The sequence below is a fragment of the Alternaria burnsii genome (assembly GCF_013036055.1).
Source record: "Alternaria burnsii strain CBS107.38 chromosome Unknown 693, whole genome shotgun sequence".
Classification (NCBI taxonomy): Eukaryota; Fungi; Ascomycota; class Dothideomycetes; order Pleosporales; family Pleosporaceae; genus Alternaria; species Alternaria burnsii.
In genome coordinates this window covers 232,271-248,457 of record NW_024066117.1, presented here as the reverse complement: position 1 = coordinate 248,457, position 16,187 = coordinate 232,271, and the positions used below count along the sequence as shown (strand labels likewise).

At 52.4% G+C, this 16,187-nt stretch overlaps 4 protein-coding genes across 4 annotated transcripts; 3 read left to right on the top strand and 1 right to left on the bottom strand.

Annotated features, from left to right (window-relative positions):
• Positions 1 to 214: 214 nt before the first annotated feature.
• GT037_007723 (uncharacterized protein) lies at positions 215 to 628 on the top strand (the record flags this gene model as incomplete). The annotated part of the gene is made up of 1 exon (XM_038932770.1): positions 215 to 628. One exon carries the CDS (start codon positions 215 to 217, stop codon positions 626 to 628), a length of 414 nt encoding a protein of 137 aa, XP_038784271.1.
• A 2,240-nt stretch (positions 629 to 2,868) lies between these two features.
• GT037_007722 (uncharacterized protein) lies at positions 2,869 to 6,276 on the bottom strand (the record flags this gene model as incomplete). The annotated part of the gene is made up of 3 exons (XM_038932769.1): positions 2,869 to 5,157; positions 5,206 to 5,394; positions 6,106 to 6,276. The coding sequence occupies 3 exons, from the start codon at positions 6,274 to 6,276 to the stop codon at positions 2,869 to 2,871; spliced, it is 2,649 nt and encodes an 882-aa protein (XP_038784270.1).
• A 2,630-nt stretch (positions 6,277 to 8,906) lies between these two features.
• GT037_007721 (transcriptional regulatory protein pro1) lies at positions 8,907 to 10,924 on the top strand (the record flags this gene model as incomplete). The annotated part of the gene is made up of 2 exons (XM_038932768.1): positions 8,907 to 8,988; positions 9,060 to 10,924. 2 exons carry the CDS (start codon positions 8,907 to 8,909, stop codon positions 10,922 to 10,924), a joined length of 1,947 nt encoding a protein of 648 aa, XP_038784269.1.
• Positions 10,925 to 11,796: 872 nt separating this feature from the next.
• GT037_007720 (tpr-like protein) lies at positions 11,797 to 15,737 on the top strand (the record flags this gene model as incomplete). The annotated part of the gene is made up of 5 exons (XM_038932767.1): positions 11,797 to 12,859; positions 13,220 to 13,506; positions 13,556 to 13,875; positions 14,180 to 15,364; positions 15,665 to 15,737. 5 exons carry the CDS (start codon positions 11,797 to 11,799, stop codon positions 15,735 to 15,737), a joined length of 2,928 nt encoding a protein of 975 aa, XP_038784268.1.
• Between the last annotated feature and the right edge of the window lie 450 nt (positions 15,738 to 16,187).

Genomic DNA, 16,187 nt, shown 5'->3' with positions numbered 1-16,187 from the left:
TCTATTCATGCAATTCGGAATCAGTGGCGAGGTGGAACACCATCAACTGATGCCTTTGTGTGTCTTTTTCTATCGTACTTAAATACTCCTCTACTCCTGCACCAATATCTTTCGTCACCGACTACAACTTGAAGGACCACTATCAATCACTTGGTCAATAGTCGATCTGTCCCGACCTCTACCGTTCATTATCACCGACATATAATTCGACACTATGAGAATCAACGCGATCATCGCCTCTGCCATCCTGGCTGCCACCGTCTCCGGTGCCGCTCTGCCACTACCTGTTGCCGCCGCTGCCCCTGCCACTATCGGCCAGCGTGAAGCTGAGGCTGAGGCTGATTGGGAACCTCCAACACGCCCTTATGGTCTACCTATTGGTGGAAAGCGTGAGGCTGGTCCCGAAGCTGAAGCCGAGGCTGGTTGGAAACCTCCAAAACGTCCTTATGGTCTACCTGTTGGTGGTAAGCGTGAAGCTGCTCCTGTGGCTGCGTGGACACCTCCATGGCGTCCTTACGGCCTGCCTATTGGTGGTAAGCGTGAAGCTGCTCCTGTGGCTGCGTGGAAACCTCCAAAACGTCCTTATGGTCTACCTATTGGTGGCAAGCGTGAGGCTGACGAGGAATAAACCTCTCAACCATCGATACCTTACCTGTCGTCTATGCGGATCACAACGACGACCATTTCCATCACACCGATGAGAACATCTCATTATTTCACTTCGGAACACTCGACGCACACTTGATCATTCGCAAGCCATATATACGCAATTTTTACACTTGCAATTTGGTCATCAATTACTACGCGACGAGTCTTGTACAGTTATCTCGAAGGCTCTATATTATGTTGTCTCTATTGCAGGCATGCTCCAGTACTGAGACATACACAGAGCGTGACCGGTGTCTCGCCTCGCTGGTTCTATTAATTTAATCATGTTTGTATCTGACGAAAAAAGCTCTCCCTGCTTTGGTGCGCCTTCCCCGTACTACTACTTTGATACATACTTCGCGTGCCCTCGAGAGTACCGCTGGTGATGGTTCTTTCATCATCTACTCATAAGGGAGCATTGTTCAGATTAATCTCACATACTAATCTAAAAAAAAATATTGCTGGTGTGTTCAATTCCAGCTGTTATCCATTTGCCGCTTCATTTCCGGCTTGACATCACTCGTGCTCCTCTCACAAATAGCCAATAAACGGTACTATCATTGCGATATCAGTCTCCACGTCTAAAACCCATCATTATGGCCCGTCTGTCACTTCAAATTCATGTCACGACTCACAGGCGATCCTGACAACTGTCAGTGCGACCTTGCTTCGCAATGTGCGTCATCTTGTTGGAAGAAGTGGTCCTATACAAGTAACCTAGTTCATTCACGTGTTCCTGTTCGCCCATATCTCTCAAAACAGAGGTAACTTTACCAGAATGTTGGGCCACAGGAGTGAAACTGGGCGATGATGGTGGAGTATACAGGATTTGTACTGTCAAACGTTTAGGCTAGAATGCGAATCGGAGACTGTGCGACACCAAATGGACATTCAATTTGCTGATAGGTGACTCGAGAGTGATATTATCTCAGATTTACAGCGCATTCTAAATAATAGCTTGAGTTGGTCTACGGCTTCGGATGTGATCATTGATTATCTCTTCCATTTTCCAACACGTTGATGTAGCGTATGTTTGCTTACCATAATTCTAGAATGAAGTATCTACATAAAGCCACATAACTATACACTAAGATTCGAGAGACTGAAAAGTGTCCAAGCTATTGTATCACGAATCCTACATGCCTCCAGTAACAATTTGTCACTCATTGAGTATCGTAATATTGAACGTTTGTCATGTTCACAACCCAAACCGCCCCCTTGGTAAAAAAAAAACCATCTAATGCATTTCACAAGACACGTTCTGAACGAATAGTCTTAGTTACCACTATCGCGGTTCTCGCTTAGCATATCACATATGAGGTGTCGTTTGAAAAGCAGGTGATGGCCGTTCATGCAGAAAATCATGCGAACGCATGATGCGAGACGTGTGCTTTAGGCATTAAGGCGTGTGTTCGTAACGAAATGACTCGAAATAAGCGAGCAGAATAATAGAGCATAATTAACAGTATTTTGTGTGTATGTTGACAACATATGTGATTGACGTGTTTAGGGGCGACGTGGTTTCGTGATGGGGCTGCGTCGGCCGGGAGTGTACAACACACACCGCCGGCCGGCCCCCGAGTGTCATATCGGAAACCGAGTGTTTCGAACGGCGCGAAAAGCACAGATGTTTCGGAGAGCGACAGTGGACTGGTAACTGTACGTGGATATGCCAAGACGGTGGACATGGAAGGGGTATATTGTATGACGTTCATCGTATTCATTGATAGTACCATATTTTCGTCCACCATTCCGCCCCACTCATACACCCATCCCGCTCAATCTCAACGTAACGACAGCTTTTGACCAATAGCATAACAGCATAATCCCACCCTATTCAATGAGTGATTGTTGTAGGACTTCCACGCTCGAGCAAATAACTGATCCAAACCCCCAAACATTACCAAGTTCAAGCCATAAGTAGCCAATAACGTTCCATGCCTTGCGGCCCCGCTCAGCGTTCCAAGTCTTTAGATGTATGTAGTAATGAAAATAAATATACGCTGTCTCCAAAAGATTGGGAGAAGACACAATGAACAGTAACATGCGGCGTATAGCAAAAAGCGTCAACGGAAAGGGTATAATAGCGGGTCATGATCGGACTAAGGAAGAGGAGATTGCGCAAGATCAAAAAACGGACAGAAAACACGCTCGCTTGCTAGACAAAAAAAGATACCTGAAAACAATAAGGAAGAGATGAGGTGCACGCTGGTGCAGCGATCACATGTTGGCCCCGTTGACGTTGACTTCGTAGCCATCGCTCTTAGCCTTCAAGGCCTTTGCCAACATGAGCTCGCGCATCCAGTCGATCCTCTGGTCTTTGGTGGTTACAGCAAAGTGCTGCACCTTGCCATTCGGCATAACCTTTTTGACGTCGCCCTTTCCAGGTGCAGCAGGTACAAGCTGAAACTCAAATGCGGGAGTGGAAGCGGAAGACTTCTCCTTGTGGTGACCGGAAGAAAGTTTCAGAGCCTTGAATTTGGCGGAAAGTTTGTTCGAAGCGAGTGATGAGCATGCTACGGCATAATCATCCACATCAATGGTCTGCAACGCGGAGGAAGACGGCAGCTCGTTGGGATGCATAGCTAGCATCGTGCCCTGAAGGCGGAAGTGGTGGTCTTGCCATTCGTGACGCAGAAGCTTGGTACGTCGCTTCTTCATCCAGCCGTGGTGATTCACACCCTTGTACACGAAGCCTCCCTTGGGCAAAGGCGCAATAGTGTCGCCAGCTTCGCTATCGAACGGCTTAGTGGCTTTGAGTGGCGACGAGCTAGCGCTATCACTAGTACTGATGGAATCGTCGAAGATGGTCTCCCGCAGGGTGTCGTCGTCCGAGTGGGCTGTTGGGCTGAATACGCGATCTTCAGCAAGAACGGGCATGGGCAATGAAGGGCGTCGCCGGTCATGACGCGATCCAACCCTTTGAATTTGGGGTTGGTATTGCATATTCGGAGGCACGGACTGGCTTGTGTCACGACTAAGTGGCTCGTGTTGCACAGCAGTCACAGGGACGTCCATCTCAGAGAACGGCGTACCGAACCGGTAGACCCCGCCCGGTGACGCCGTCCTACATGGCGAGAAAGCAGTGTCGGGTGCGAGGTACTGATGTATTGGGACTCCACTGCGTGGGTTACCAGCAGGCTGGGCAGACATTGAACGTGCCGGGGGGATCGTCAATTTGGGGAGGCTCTTGAGGTTCGAGTGAGGAGCCGGCATAAACTCTGGGGGATGCAAAGCTGGAGTTGAAGGTGTCTGGCTAAAAGGATCGAAAGACTTTGTGGTATGCGCCGACGTAGATGCAGAAAACGCTGAAACCTGCGGGTAGTGCTGTTGCTGTGGTATCACCAAGAAGGGCCGAGGTGGGTATGATTCTGTAGGTGGAGTTGGGGGAGCCTCAATTGGAGTAGCGCTGACGAAGGGCTGCTGCTGACCCTGTAGGGTAAGAAACTGTCGTACGTTGTCTTGCGGGTCGCGTTGCTCGAACTTTTGTAGGTCCTGAAGAGTAAAGTCAGGTAGCTGGCCAGGCCCCAGCACATCGGACGATGCTACCACGGACGGTACCACAACGGAAGGAGTAGCTTCTGAATTCGGGCGGTGGACGTTCTCAACTACGTGAGATGCTGTCTGGGGGTTGCCTGGGTCGCCAGCAATGAAGATATGACCACCCTTCTCAGGCGAAATAGGAAAGCCGTGTTCCTGTTGAAGTCGGGCAAGCTGCCTTTGTTGTTTCCTCCATTTGGCGCATCGTTCACCCTTTGCGCATACGTGCGGCTTAGGTAGTAGTTGTTCGATTGCTACGATCGAGACGGAATGTGCAGGAGTAATAACATCGTCTGTTAAGTGACGCCCTCGCGACTTGTCGCGCCGACTAGCCTTTCGGCCCTTGCTCTTGGACCGGTTCCTTGCCTCTGTGCACGGCCGTTCGATGTCCTCGAATGGAGTTGGGATGGCTGCTGGAGCAGTTGGCGACATCAGGCCATCCGCGGTGCGCAGCGAGTCGATTTGGTTCCACAATTGATGCCTCTTGCCGAAGGACTGAATTTCCAATTCCTTCAGATCGTCGAATTGCAAATCTAGTAAAACAGCACCTGAGATATCGTGCTGGATGAACTTGTCAATTACATCGTCTTCAAACCCATTTTGATACATCCAGGTGGCCACATCCTTGGAAGTCCAGGCACGCACTTCGGCATTGTCCAAGTGGGCAACTGCCAGAGCGATGTTGTTGTACTCTCTCTGAGGGACGATGGTTTCGGGAGTCGCTTCTCGGAACGAGGTCGGATGACGGAGTGGAGTTTCTTTTGGCAGTAAAGGCGACATTTGCATTACTTGGGCGTCGTCGTATAGAAAGTCGTTGGATGATACTGAAGCACGGAAGAGGTGTGGCCCTTTAGGACCTTCTACTGACTTTCGCTCCGGCCAATAGGCGAATTGTGGCCGTACCTCTTCCCCAGGAGTCTGTACTTCCTCGAATGTCGATATCGTTGTTTGACTTCGCCTGTTGTCGCTCTTTGTGGGGTCAGTGTCGTATATGCAGTCAGAGCAAGGAGAACATACAGACGAGCCACTGAACTCCTCAAATTCGCTAGAATCATCTTCGATATCTGTATATGCCACACTGATATGCGAAAGTGGACGTTCCAGCGATGACCGGACCGTTAGAGCACTAGAAAAGAACGACTGCGCCTTTCCTCGTTCGAACATTTCCACGCCCGGCTCCAGCGGGGTGATGGGTGTCATGGCCTGCTGATGGACATGTTAGAATCGCGCATGGAGCGGGAAGTGAATGTAGCTTACCATGATCACGAGTTTGCAGTGTATACGCTCTGTAGTAGGGAATATGGTTGTTCGGAAGACTGCTAACAACTATTCCGAGCGAATGTCGCGAGCATGGCATACACACGGTAACAGCACAACGATCGAAAACGGAGAAAGGGACCCTTCGGGTGGAGAGCGCTTGAGAGTCTTTTGTAGAGGTTGCTTGGGCGCCGTTGACGGTAGGGGTGTGTGGTTCGACAATATCACATTGGAGCTGCTGCACGAGACAGCGCATGCCTGCTTAAGCCGGCCACTGAGGCATTCGAGTCCTGGAGAGACACCGCTCTTCGGCCAATGTGAATCCGGGCCTTTCCCGCCCGCATGCTGGTCGAGGTTTAGGCTGGCGCTTAGACTCGAGCGTTGAGAGGGCAGGAGAGGGCCGCCATTCGCTGGAGTGCAGATTGGCTTGCAGGCTAATTCTGCTCGATGAGGACACTTAAATGCCATTAATATCTCGCAGCGCAGGCCAGACGCATGAAAAGGCCAGGGTCGTCGCGGGTCCACTCATGATCAGGGTCGACGGCAGCGGATCGTGTCGCCGCTTGTCGAGGGCAGATGCGACGAAGATCTGAGTTGGCCATGCCGTGCACGCTTGCTGTTGGTCGCTTCGTTGTTCCTGCGCAGCCCCAAAGTACGTACCTCGGGATTTCTTTCATCCAGTCGCGTCACCACCGCCACCGTGGCCACGGTCAAGTGACATTGGAAATGACCTTTGGTGACTTGTCGACCTTGCTGTGCTGTGTCGGTGAAGCTTCGGTTCGGAGCGTTCCAAGGCTGTGGCTGGTTGAGGTCGCTAGCCGACAGCCTCATCAGCGATATGCAGCAAGCGATATTGGCACAAACATATCACATGCGGATGCGTTCCGTGCTCGACGGCTGCGTGCAGCCCTGCAAGCCACCGACGACTCGCGCACGCCGGACCTTGTCGTCATCGCTGTAATCGCGGATCCGAAACCTTTCATGCTCGCCGGACCTACCTCGATGTCTTTTGCGTTGTCGTGCGACCTGGCGGGCTGGCACAAACCCCGATAGCGGGCACAAGCTTGACTCATCCCACAGCAAGCGTCCCACCGGCTATCTGCTACCGTTGCGATGCCATGGCAGACCGCTGCTCCGACCGTTGCATACTACCATCTAGCCCACCGACGGCTCTTTCTCGTGACGGCTCGCCATGGGACCCTCATCAACATGTCGACCAACGGTCGCTCAGGAAGCTCCTACACCACGAGCCCGTGACTGTAAGGTCCTGCGGCCAGCCGCGTCTTTTGCCTATTGTGTGTCCCATCATCACAATGGTCTCGTTGAAGCGTGGTTGTCCAAGGCGAATCAGCGTGCGAAGACGGCTTCCCACGACCGGACTACCAGACCGCAACTTGTGCAAGCATGGTCCCCAGCAACTTGAATAAACCGCGCCAAGCAGAACAGAATTTCCGTCTCTTATGCTACACGCTGCATAGTTCGTGGATTTCCAGCAGAACGGCAACCGGTCCACATTTGCATGCATTACGAGGAGTCACACTGCTCTGGTGAGCTTCTGGCTCTGAAAGTTCTGCTTATGGCGCTGAAGATTTGTCTAGTTTACTATTCACTGCGGTCCCAAAGTAATGACCAGGAAACGAGCGCAGAGGCTGTTGAGTCGTGTTCATTAACCAGATTTGGCGTCTCAATCTATCTCGCTTCATCTATCACCTTGAGCGTCCAACAGGATGCATACAAGGCAGCATCATTTCCAAATACCGGGGAAGAATAGCGGCTTGTAGCGGGAACATTGCTATGAGCATGAATCCGCATTGTCAGGTGAGCCATCCTGCGAAGCGCAGCCGTCCGAGGAGGTACCTAGTCACTCGAGGGCCATTCGTGGACTACCAAGTATTGATTGCGATTGTCGGTAACCAATCGCGTGCTTAGCAAGCGGTATCACATCCCGAAAGGGCCTCGCTTCACACGTCTTGCAGGCGTGCTATACACTCACTAATTATGGGCATTTACTGAACGTTGGAAGAATAATTAAGGGCCTATGTTTAGCACCGGCCCTTCCCTGTCACCCTCCGAGCTCTCCGAGCCGGTGGCTTGCCCCGCAGTGTAAGCTAGGACGATGAATGCTGTCATTGGACACACGAGTTCGCTAGAAAAAGCTTGTCGTGCAAATTCCAACCCCATCGACATGCACAAGCGACTTGATTCGCGTGGGAGTGCACGCTGACTGGATGCCACAGCCTGTCGTGCTATGCCAACTCGCCGCGTTACTCGAAGGCTCACCCACTCAACCTGCCCCCTCCCGCATAGCTCGGGAAAACACCATCAACCGACCTGCCGTGTTTGGTCGACAATGCGGTCTTCGTTTTCGTTCGCCTAGGTACTAGCTGGTCAAGTCCCGCTGTGGAAATGATCACGACAGTGTGGACGCGAATTGGGCCGCCTCGAGTCTGCGTGACTCCGTCCTCAGTGCCCGAACGTTCTGGCTCAATGTGGCACAAGCGAATAGATTCCAACAACAGCCGCATCTCGCCGTATCACGAGTCACTGTACATTCCTTGGGGTCGACACGAGGGCAGGTACCGACACACCACGTATACGAGACTTGCAGATGCTATGCTATCATCTACGTACAGACTTGGCACACTGCAGTCCGGATCTGCACATCTGCACAAGGCCACCAGCAACGTCCGGGCCGGCCACTTATCGCAGCCGCTGCATGTGTTTCCTAGGCCCTTCCTGGATACAGCTCGATAGTGCCCCGCAAGGAGGTTGGGTCAAGAGGGGGATCAAGGCACACGGCCCCAGTCAGCGAAAACTCTCAAGTCGACATGGTAATATGCTTCCAGTACTAAATGGGTCATTTAACTTGCTAAAGTCGTTGCGGGGACCAGTAAGCCGATCGATAGCCGTGGAGAGATACGCGCTAAGTACTGCGGTCGGCTCTAGCGCGGCGGGTAAGAGTGCCCCAAAATAGCCAGGAGCACAGAATGACCCCAAATGTCGACATCAGGCTGCACGCCAGAGACTAGTCGTCCAATCAATATGCCGTGTCGACATGCTGCATGGCGTTCGCATTTCCCTCCCGTTGGACGACCACCTGGCCAGATAGCAGGGTCTCCAAGAATAGATTCAGCAATATTTGTGAACAAATGTGCCGTTCGTGGTAGATATAAGGTACTTGTCTCTCACTAATACATCTCCACGCAACAGGTAGACCGCATAATTTGGTTCCGCTCCTTCCTTCACATCAAGCCCGCTGGTCAGGCTTTGAATACCCATCTTTAATTACGAGCAGCCCGGTCGAGCCCTGCCATCCTGTCCCTTACGAATCGTCCCGTCGCGCGTTAGTCGTTCTTGCCGCATTGTTTACTGGCTTTCCTCATATACCACAGCTCTGGGTACATCAAGCGTCCATGTCCTCCTCGTCCGCTCCCCCATCCGCTACCAAACAGTCCTCAACCATGGTAGGGACCACAAATGCTGCTAACGCAGCAAAACAACAACAACAACAAGCCGCAAAAATGCACCGTCGTTCACGATCAGGTAAGGACCACCCTTCAGATGTGGATACAGGGATCCCGCGCATGGACAATCGACTAACGGGAGCTTTGCAGGGTGCTTCACATGTCGCCTGCGACGGAAGAAGTGTGATGAAGGAAAACCGTCTTGCCGTGCTTGCAGACACCTTGGTCTCAAGTGCGAATACAAGAGGCCAATGTGGTGGAGTAACAATGAACAAAGGCGGACGCAAAAAGAAGTCATCAAAAACATCATCAAGCGCACCAAACTCAACGAGAAGACAGCACAGAGCGGCGCAATGGGCACCAACACACCACCAAGCCTTTGTCATTCAATGCAAACCGCTGACACATTCTCGGACGGCGTCAGCTGCACCCGGGCACCCTCTGTGGACTCACAAAACTCGCTGGACTACAACTTCAATCCTACTGTTACACCTGACTTTTATAACTCGACAATGCCTCCCCCAATGTTCGCCCCAGCTTTCGCCCATCCAGGACACTACGTGCCCTACGACATTGACATCAAGACCGAAAGCCAAATGTTCATCAACGACATTCCAACCCGTCGCGATTCCACACTATCATCCTACAGTCACTACCAAACCCCACCAGCTGCTGGTAACATCTACCCATCTGATGACTGGATACAGAAAGACTACTTTGAGCGCCGCGAATCCTACATTGAGGAGCCCCTCGAATTCCCCATCTTCGATTACAACACCTGTGGTACTTTCAGCCCATCTCACCAACCGTCCATTCAGGTCGAGGACTGCGATCGCCACCTTCTTAGCCATTTTCTTGAGAACATCATGCCCACAGCCTTCCCGGTCCTCGAGACAAACCAGCCCGGAGCGGCACAACGCGATGTCATCATACCCGCACTTGAGTCTAACAAAGCATACCTGCACTGCTGCATGAGCATATCCGCGTTACATATGAAGACCACCCAGAACCTTGCAGGAGAGCAAATCGACCAGGACATCCAAAGACATCGCGGTGAAACAGTCCAGCAGCTTACTGCGGCGCTCTACAGCGACAGCCAACATGGCCATACTCTCGAGGCCGCGCTTGGTATGATCTTTTTCCAGTGTTCAGTTGGCCGCTTCAACGACGGCCTAATGGACATTCCATGGCATGGCCATTTCGAAGCAGTCCAAAACCTTGTTCACAGGCTCGAGCTGCCTGCACAGATGATTGCGATGAACGGACAAGCACATGCTCAGCCTCCATTCAACATGACACTAGCTTCTTGGATCGACATTCTCGGTGCTACTATGTTGGGCAGGACACCCTCTTTCGCTGACACTTACCGCGAGAAGCTCATCGCCGACGCATCTTCTGGCCTTGCCGAACTCATGGGCTGTGAAGACCGCATCATGTATCTGATTTCGGAGATCGCTTGTCTCGAGGCGCTAAAGAACGAGAATATGGATGTCGTGCAGCTCTGCGCACACATCAAGCTCCTTGGTGAGCAAATCAGTTTGACTGAGCCCCCTCAGGGATCACTCAACAGCGCCTACACGTCTACCGGCGAAATTCTTCCAAGGCAGCTTCGCCGTAACATGACGGCAGTCTACCGTTTAGCCGCTCGCATCTACTTGTGCAGCCTGGTGCCGGACTTTGACCGCACATCTCCCACGTTCGTCAACCTGGTTAGCGCTCTTTGTAAGGCTATGGAATATATTCCTGCCGGTCCTGACGGATTCGACCGATCTCTAGTATGGCCACTTTTGGTCGCTGGCTCAATCTCGGTGCAGCAATCAGGCTTCCGCAGTATGTTTGCGGAGCGCTCCGCCCTCTTGGGAGAAGCTGCAAACTTTGGCTCTTACGGAAGAGTCAAAAACCTCCTTGAAGAGGTGTGGCGTGTCAACGACGACAACCTTGCGAAGGGCAACACACAGAGTGTTCACTGGCGGGACATGATGCGACAGAAGAACTGGGACTTTTTGCTCATCTAAAAAGCCTGGATCTTCTGCTGGTATGCATCCTGGTCTGTTGTCTCTCTTCGCAAACTACATTCTCTCAGTGTCTGATGATGCTCGCCATGCCTCTTCTTGCGATGACCTGAAAAGCATTTTGCTTATTTCTTTGCATATATTTTCTTCACCACGATACCCACTTTTGTAATTCGGATACCATTGGCTCAACGAGAGCAAGGTAGCATTCATAGGGCGGAGTAGCATGGATTGGATGGCGTTGGAAGGGACTTTACGGCTGACGATATCACGGTAGAACTCGGGGTCTGCGTGCCCTGGTAAGTCGGAGGTGGAAAGGGGCACAGAAAGTGCAAGGGAAGCTAGCGCAGCACCCAGGCGCCTACATGTATAGTAGAGTTGGATGGGGTTCTAGTGCGAGCGCCCGTAGATGGAGGAGAAGGAATGGAGATGAAACAAGCGTATCGCTCACTGTCGCAACGCCTCAATTGTGCATATGTGAAGATGATTGGCTGCCACAGTTGAAGAGGGCAATTCGCATGTCTACTGTAGTTGTGGCGCGACAGTCGCTCGTGCTCGTTGCTGAAGAGATGCCTTTCTAATTTTAGCGAGGAACATGGGGCGGACTGCGAAGCTGCAAGTCGACGCGTACAGCAACAGACGACCAGCACGACGTTTCCAGATCGCCATCCAAGTCGGAACAAGGTAGCGGTGGGTGCATCTAGCCTTTGTGTCGACTGTATCGCGTCTCACGCCGTCGAATACGGGCCCGTACATGACTATCATTTTGCCGTCGCCGTTATTAACACCTAGACTCGTATTCCGCCCCCACCCATTTGTATAGACGTACCGTCCCGCCTGCATCGCGCTCTCGACGTCCGAACTCCACCTTTCCAATGGCGTCTCCAGCCACGGTTCCCTTCACCTCAGTCGACACCACCACGCGGCAGCCAGCTAAGGATGAGGTCGAGTCGCCGAGCATCTCGAGCACTAATGCGCTTGCCCGCTACGAATATGAGGCGGGCCATGGCAATGCCACAACCGGCACCAAGATCCTAATGGTGGAGTGGGAGGACGACGACACAACGCGGGGAGTGCGGGGAGACTGGCACATATCGTGGGACGGCAGCACGCGTGTTCTGCCCGCCAACGACCAGCCTGCCAACGACGTGAACCGCATGTATTTCCTGCTGCCCCCGGGTGTCGCAGTACCTACAAGCGTTACACTCACGCTACGACCACAAGACGCTAGTATATCGCCTGTGGTCTGGCATACAAATCCTCTGCCCGCCTTGTTCCCTCCTGAATTAGGAGCATCCGCGCGTGCAGCGGGCAAGAAGGGCGTCCTGCACACTATTTGGGCCAAGAAGAGGTTGCAGGTGCTGCAGAAAGAAATCGAAGCCGAATCGCGGAACAATGTCGAAGGCGTTGGTCTTCTCATGGTGGTGCAGGAAAAGGAATGGATCGAATCGACTTTTGGTGTAAATGCCAAACCAGCTGGTCTCAGCATCTCGCTGGGAGAGGCCACGTTAGCCCCAATGAAGGGCCCAGCTAGTCCACGATCACCAGGCGGAGGGCGGCTGATGGACAAGCTGGCTGGCCTGCGACTAGGTACGAGCGACAAAGACCTCACACCCACCAGCAGCGCGCCAGGCTTCTCAAATCCTCTCTCGCCCGAGTCATCGGATATCGCTATTAGTTCATTTTCCGTGTTCAAAGGAGCAAATCCATCGGCACTTGCTGCGAAACCTCCACAGCAACCACAGTCTCAACCAGCCGCGCCGCCTCGCAAGGTCGCTGCACAAGCCCCTCCGCAGTTCATTACAGAACAGCAAGGCGCTGGTATGATGGGCTCTTTGAACGCTCTATCTAGCCCTGCGCCTGTCTTTCAATCGCGAGGCTCATCTGGACCTGCTGACGAGGACGACAAGGACGATGGGCTCTTCGCCCTACCTATAAGTCCGAGAAGTCCTGAGGTGGGGAAAAGTCCGTTTTCGTTTGCGGTAAATGAGACAGCCCCTTTCTTGAAAGAGGAGAGCGCTGTTTGATACCGTCGTACATGGGTTCGCTTCTGCGTCAGAGTGTGGTATGGATGCGCTGTGTTAGTCAAAGGGACCATGTAGCCCTACTATGAAAGTGATACCTTGGTGGACTTTTTGCCCCTGCGAGCTTTTATCGTAGTTTGAATCAACAAGAGCGAGATTTACGTCATCACGATTGCATTCACAAAACGATTCTTTTTTGCTCTTGCTCTCGAGTGACTTGCAGATGTGATTGCACGTGTTGGCTGCAGACTAAAGAGATGGTTGCACGTGCTAGGCCAGCCTTACCGACCTTGGAAGGCGCTAGAGGGCATCGCTGACGAAAGTTCCCGACGCGAACTCGGGCGCAACTTCCACGGTACGAGTCGCAAAGCTCTCAACACCTACACCCATCCGTCCATCCTCCTCCGTCGCACTCCACACTCCTTCGACCACGAGACACGTACCGCTACCACAAAGTCGACGCGCGACAGAATGTTGACCACCGGACGCGGCAGCATTGCCCAGATCCACTACACTGGAGAAGAAGCTGCGGGTGAGATCAACAAGCTCCTCAGCGCAGTCGTACGTACTATGCCACGTGATCGCGAAACTCGTGCTGACCCACGTACAGGTAGAGAACGAAGATGACTTCGAAAGATGGGAGGCGCTCGTCACTCGTGCCTCTGACCTCGAGGGTGGCGTCACCCGCAATTCCAGCCCGTCCGCCATCGAACTCGTGCGCAACGTATACGACTGCTTTCTGACCAAGTTCCCACTGTTCTTCGGATACTGGAAAAAGTATGCTGATCTCGAGTTCTCTATCGGCGGCACCGAGACTGCTGAGATGGTCTACGAGCGTGGCGTCTCGTGCATCACACCCTCAGTAGACCTGTGGGCCAACTACTGCACCTTCAAGATGGACACATCGCACGACAACGACATTATCCGAGAGTAAGTCTTGCCTTTCCTCCCCATCCCTCCTCCCCGATTCCGAGGCTCAATCTCGCCGTAGCCAGCGGGAAGTCGTGCGCATCTTGGCGCAGCGTTTTCAGATATGACACAGTCTCGCTGCATACCGTCTGATGCACCTCCTTATTGCCCCATTGTACTATGCCCCACGAAAGAGCGATATGGTACGCTACGAGCCTCAAGTCGATGGCCTTGCCTTCCCCCTCGTTGGCATGATAGGTTACTTTGCAACATCACCCCCTCCTATCCCTCCCCGTTGCTTGCTTTCGAAATACTGACCTCGCAGTTTATTCGAGCGCGGTGCCCATTTTGTTGGTCTCGACTTCCAGAGCCACCCATTCTGGGACAAGTATATCGAGTTCGAAGAGCGCATCGGAGAGCCAACCAATGTCTCCAAGATCTACAGCCGCGTGCTACATCTTCCCATCTATCAGTTCGCCCGATACTACGAAAAGTTCTCCGTCCTGCTCAACAACCGACCAGTCGATGAGTTGGTCGATCCCGATACCCTTGAGACGATGAAGAACGCCGTTGAGCTGGAGAACCAGGGACAGCCCGAGAAGCCAGTGCTTGAGGTGGAGCGACAACTGCGTACCAAGATTCACGAGTACTACTACGCCGAATACACAAAGACGCAACAGGACGTCACGAACCGTTGGACCTTTGAACAAACCATCAAGAGGGCTTACTTCCATGTCACAGAGCTTGAAGATGCGGAGCTCGAAAACTGGCGAAAGTATCTGGAGTACGAGGAGAAGCAAGGCGACTTCGAGCGCACCTCCTTCCTGTACGAGCGCTGTCTTGTTGCTTGCGCGCTCTACGACGAGTTCTGGCTACGATATGCCCGCTGGATGTTCTCGCAGGGCAAAGAGGAGAATGCGAGGATCATCTACATGCGAGCCAGTTGCATATTCGTGCCTATCTCGGCCCCTGCGATACGCCTGAACTGGGCTCGCTTTGAAGAAAAGCTTGGTCGTATCTCTGTCGCTCGCGATATCTACTTGTCCATGCTGGACGAGGCCCCCGAGCACACCGAGACCCTCATTGCTCTGGCGGGTGTAGAGCGACGCCACGAAGGCAACGACGCTGCGGTCCGTCTTTTGGAGGAGCACATTGGCCGTGCAAACAACCACATCGGTGGCATATTGTCTGCCGAGCAGGCGCGTATACTCTGGCAATGCAAGGGCAGTGTCGACGAGGCCCGCCAAGTGTTCAAGGACAAGCACGAACGATTCCCAGACTCGCGCGAGTTCTGGGTCAAGTACCTTGAGTTTGAAGTCGCTCAACCCTCGCTCGATCAGGAAGAGGCTCATACTCGGATAAAGGCAGTTCACGAGCTCATGCGCACTAAAGGACGCTTCTCACCAGACGTCTCCAAGGAACTCTCGCACTACTACATGGCTTATCTTCTGGATCGTGGAGGCAAGGGCGCAGCCGAGGAGTACATGCAGCTGGATAAGGATGTCAACGGGTATGTATCATCTGCTAAGAGCGACTCCTCCCAAATCCCTCCCCAGAAGAAACGGAAAAGCCAGCCTCACAACGCAGCAAACAAACGTCAGCGCAAATAGTTGTGCATTAGGTCTCTTCAGCACAAGGCTGCGACGCGAGTTGCGAGTCGTCCCATGACAGCATTCTAGTGTTCATCATACCCCCTTCTTGAACTTTTAGTATTTACCATTTTTCTGCACCACACGACCACTAGCAAAACGTAATACACCACACTTCTTGTCACATTGTTGTGCTTGCTAACATTATGTTTTCGTTACAGTGCAAAGCAGATCGAAGACGTCGCTGCAGCTCCTGTTGCGCCTTCGAAGCCTAGTCACCGAACCCGCTTCTAGGACTGTGATAGTATCTTGGTACGCACCTCTCCGATTCCCGTACTCGTTGATTTACTGACAGTGATGCCCAGATGAAGTGTGTTTATCCCCAATTGCTTGAGCCTTTCGCTATGTGCGAATATTGCGCTCCAAAATAATGTCTGATCAGCTGCGCCATGAACCACATCGATGCGAAATGACCTGATGTTATGCCATATCGAGGCAGATGCCCCTCTGAAGGGCATGCTTCAATCCTGGATAGACCCGCGCAGTCCATGCCATTTCATAGGTAAAACACCTTGCACCTTTCCTTTGCTTGTTTTGTTTACACTGTAAAATTTCCGGCGTTGTATTCCTTCTGATAAGATTTCGGTGACACGAGGGGAGATACTTGTAAGAGACGTTGAATTTGCTTGGGTAGCGTCAGATCGCTAGGCTGCTCGTATCGAGTTGCATTTGTACAAAAGATTC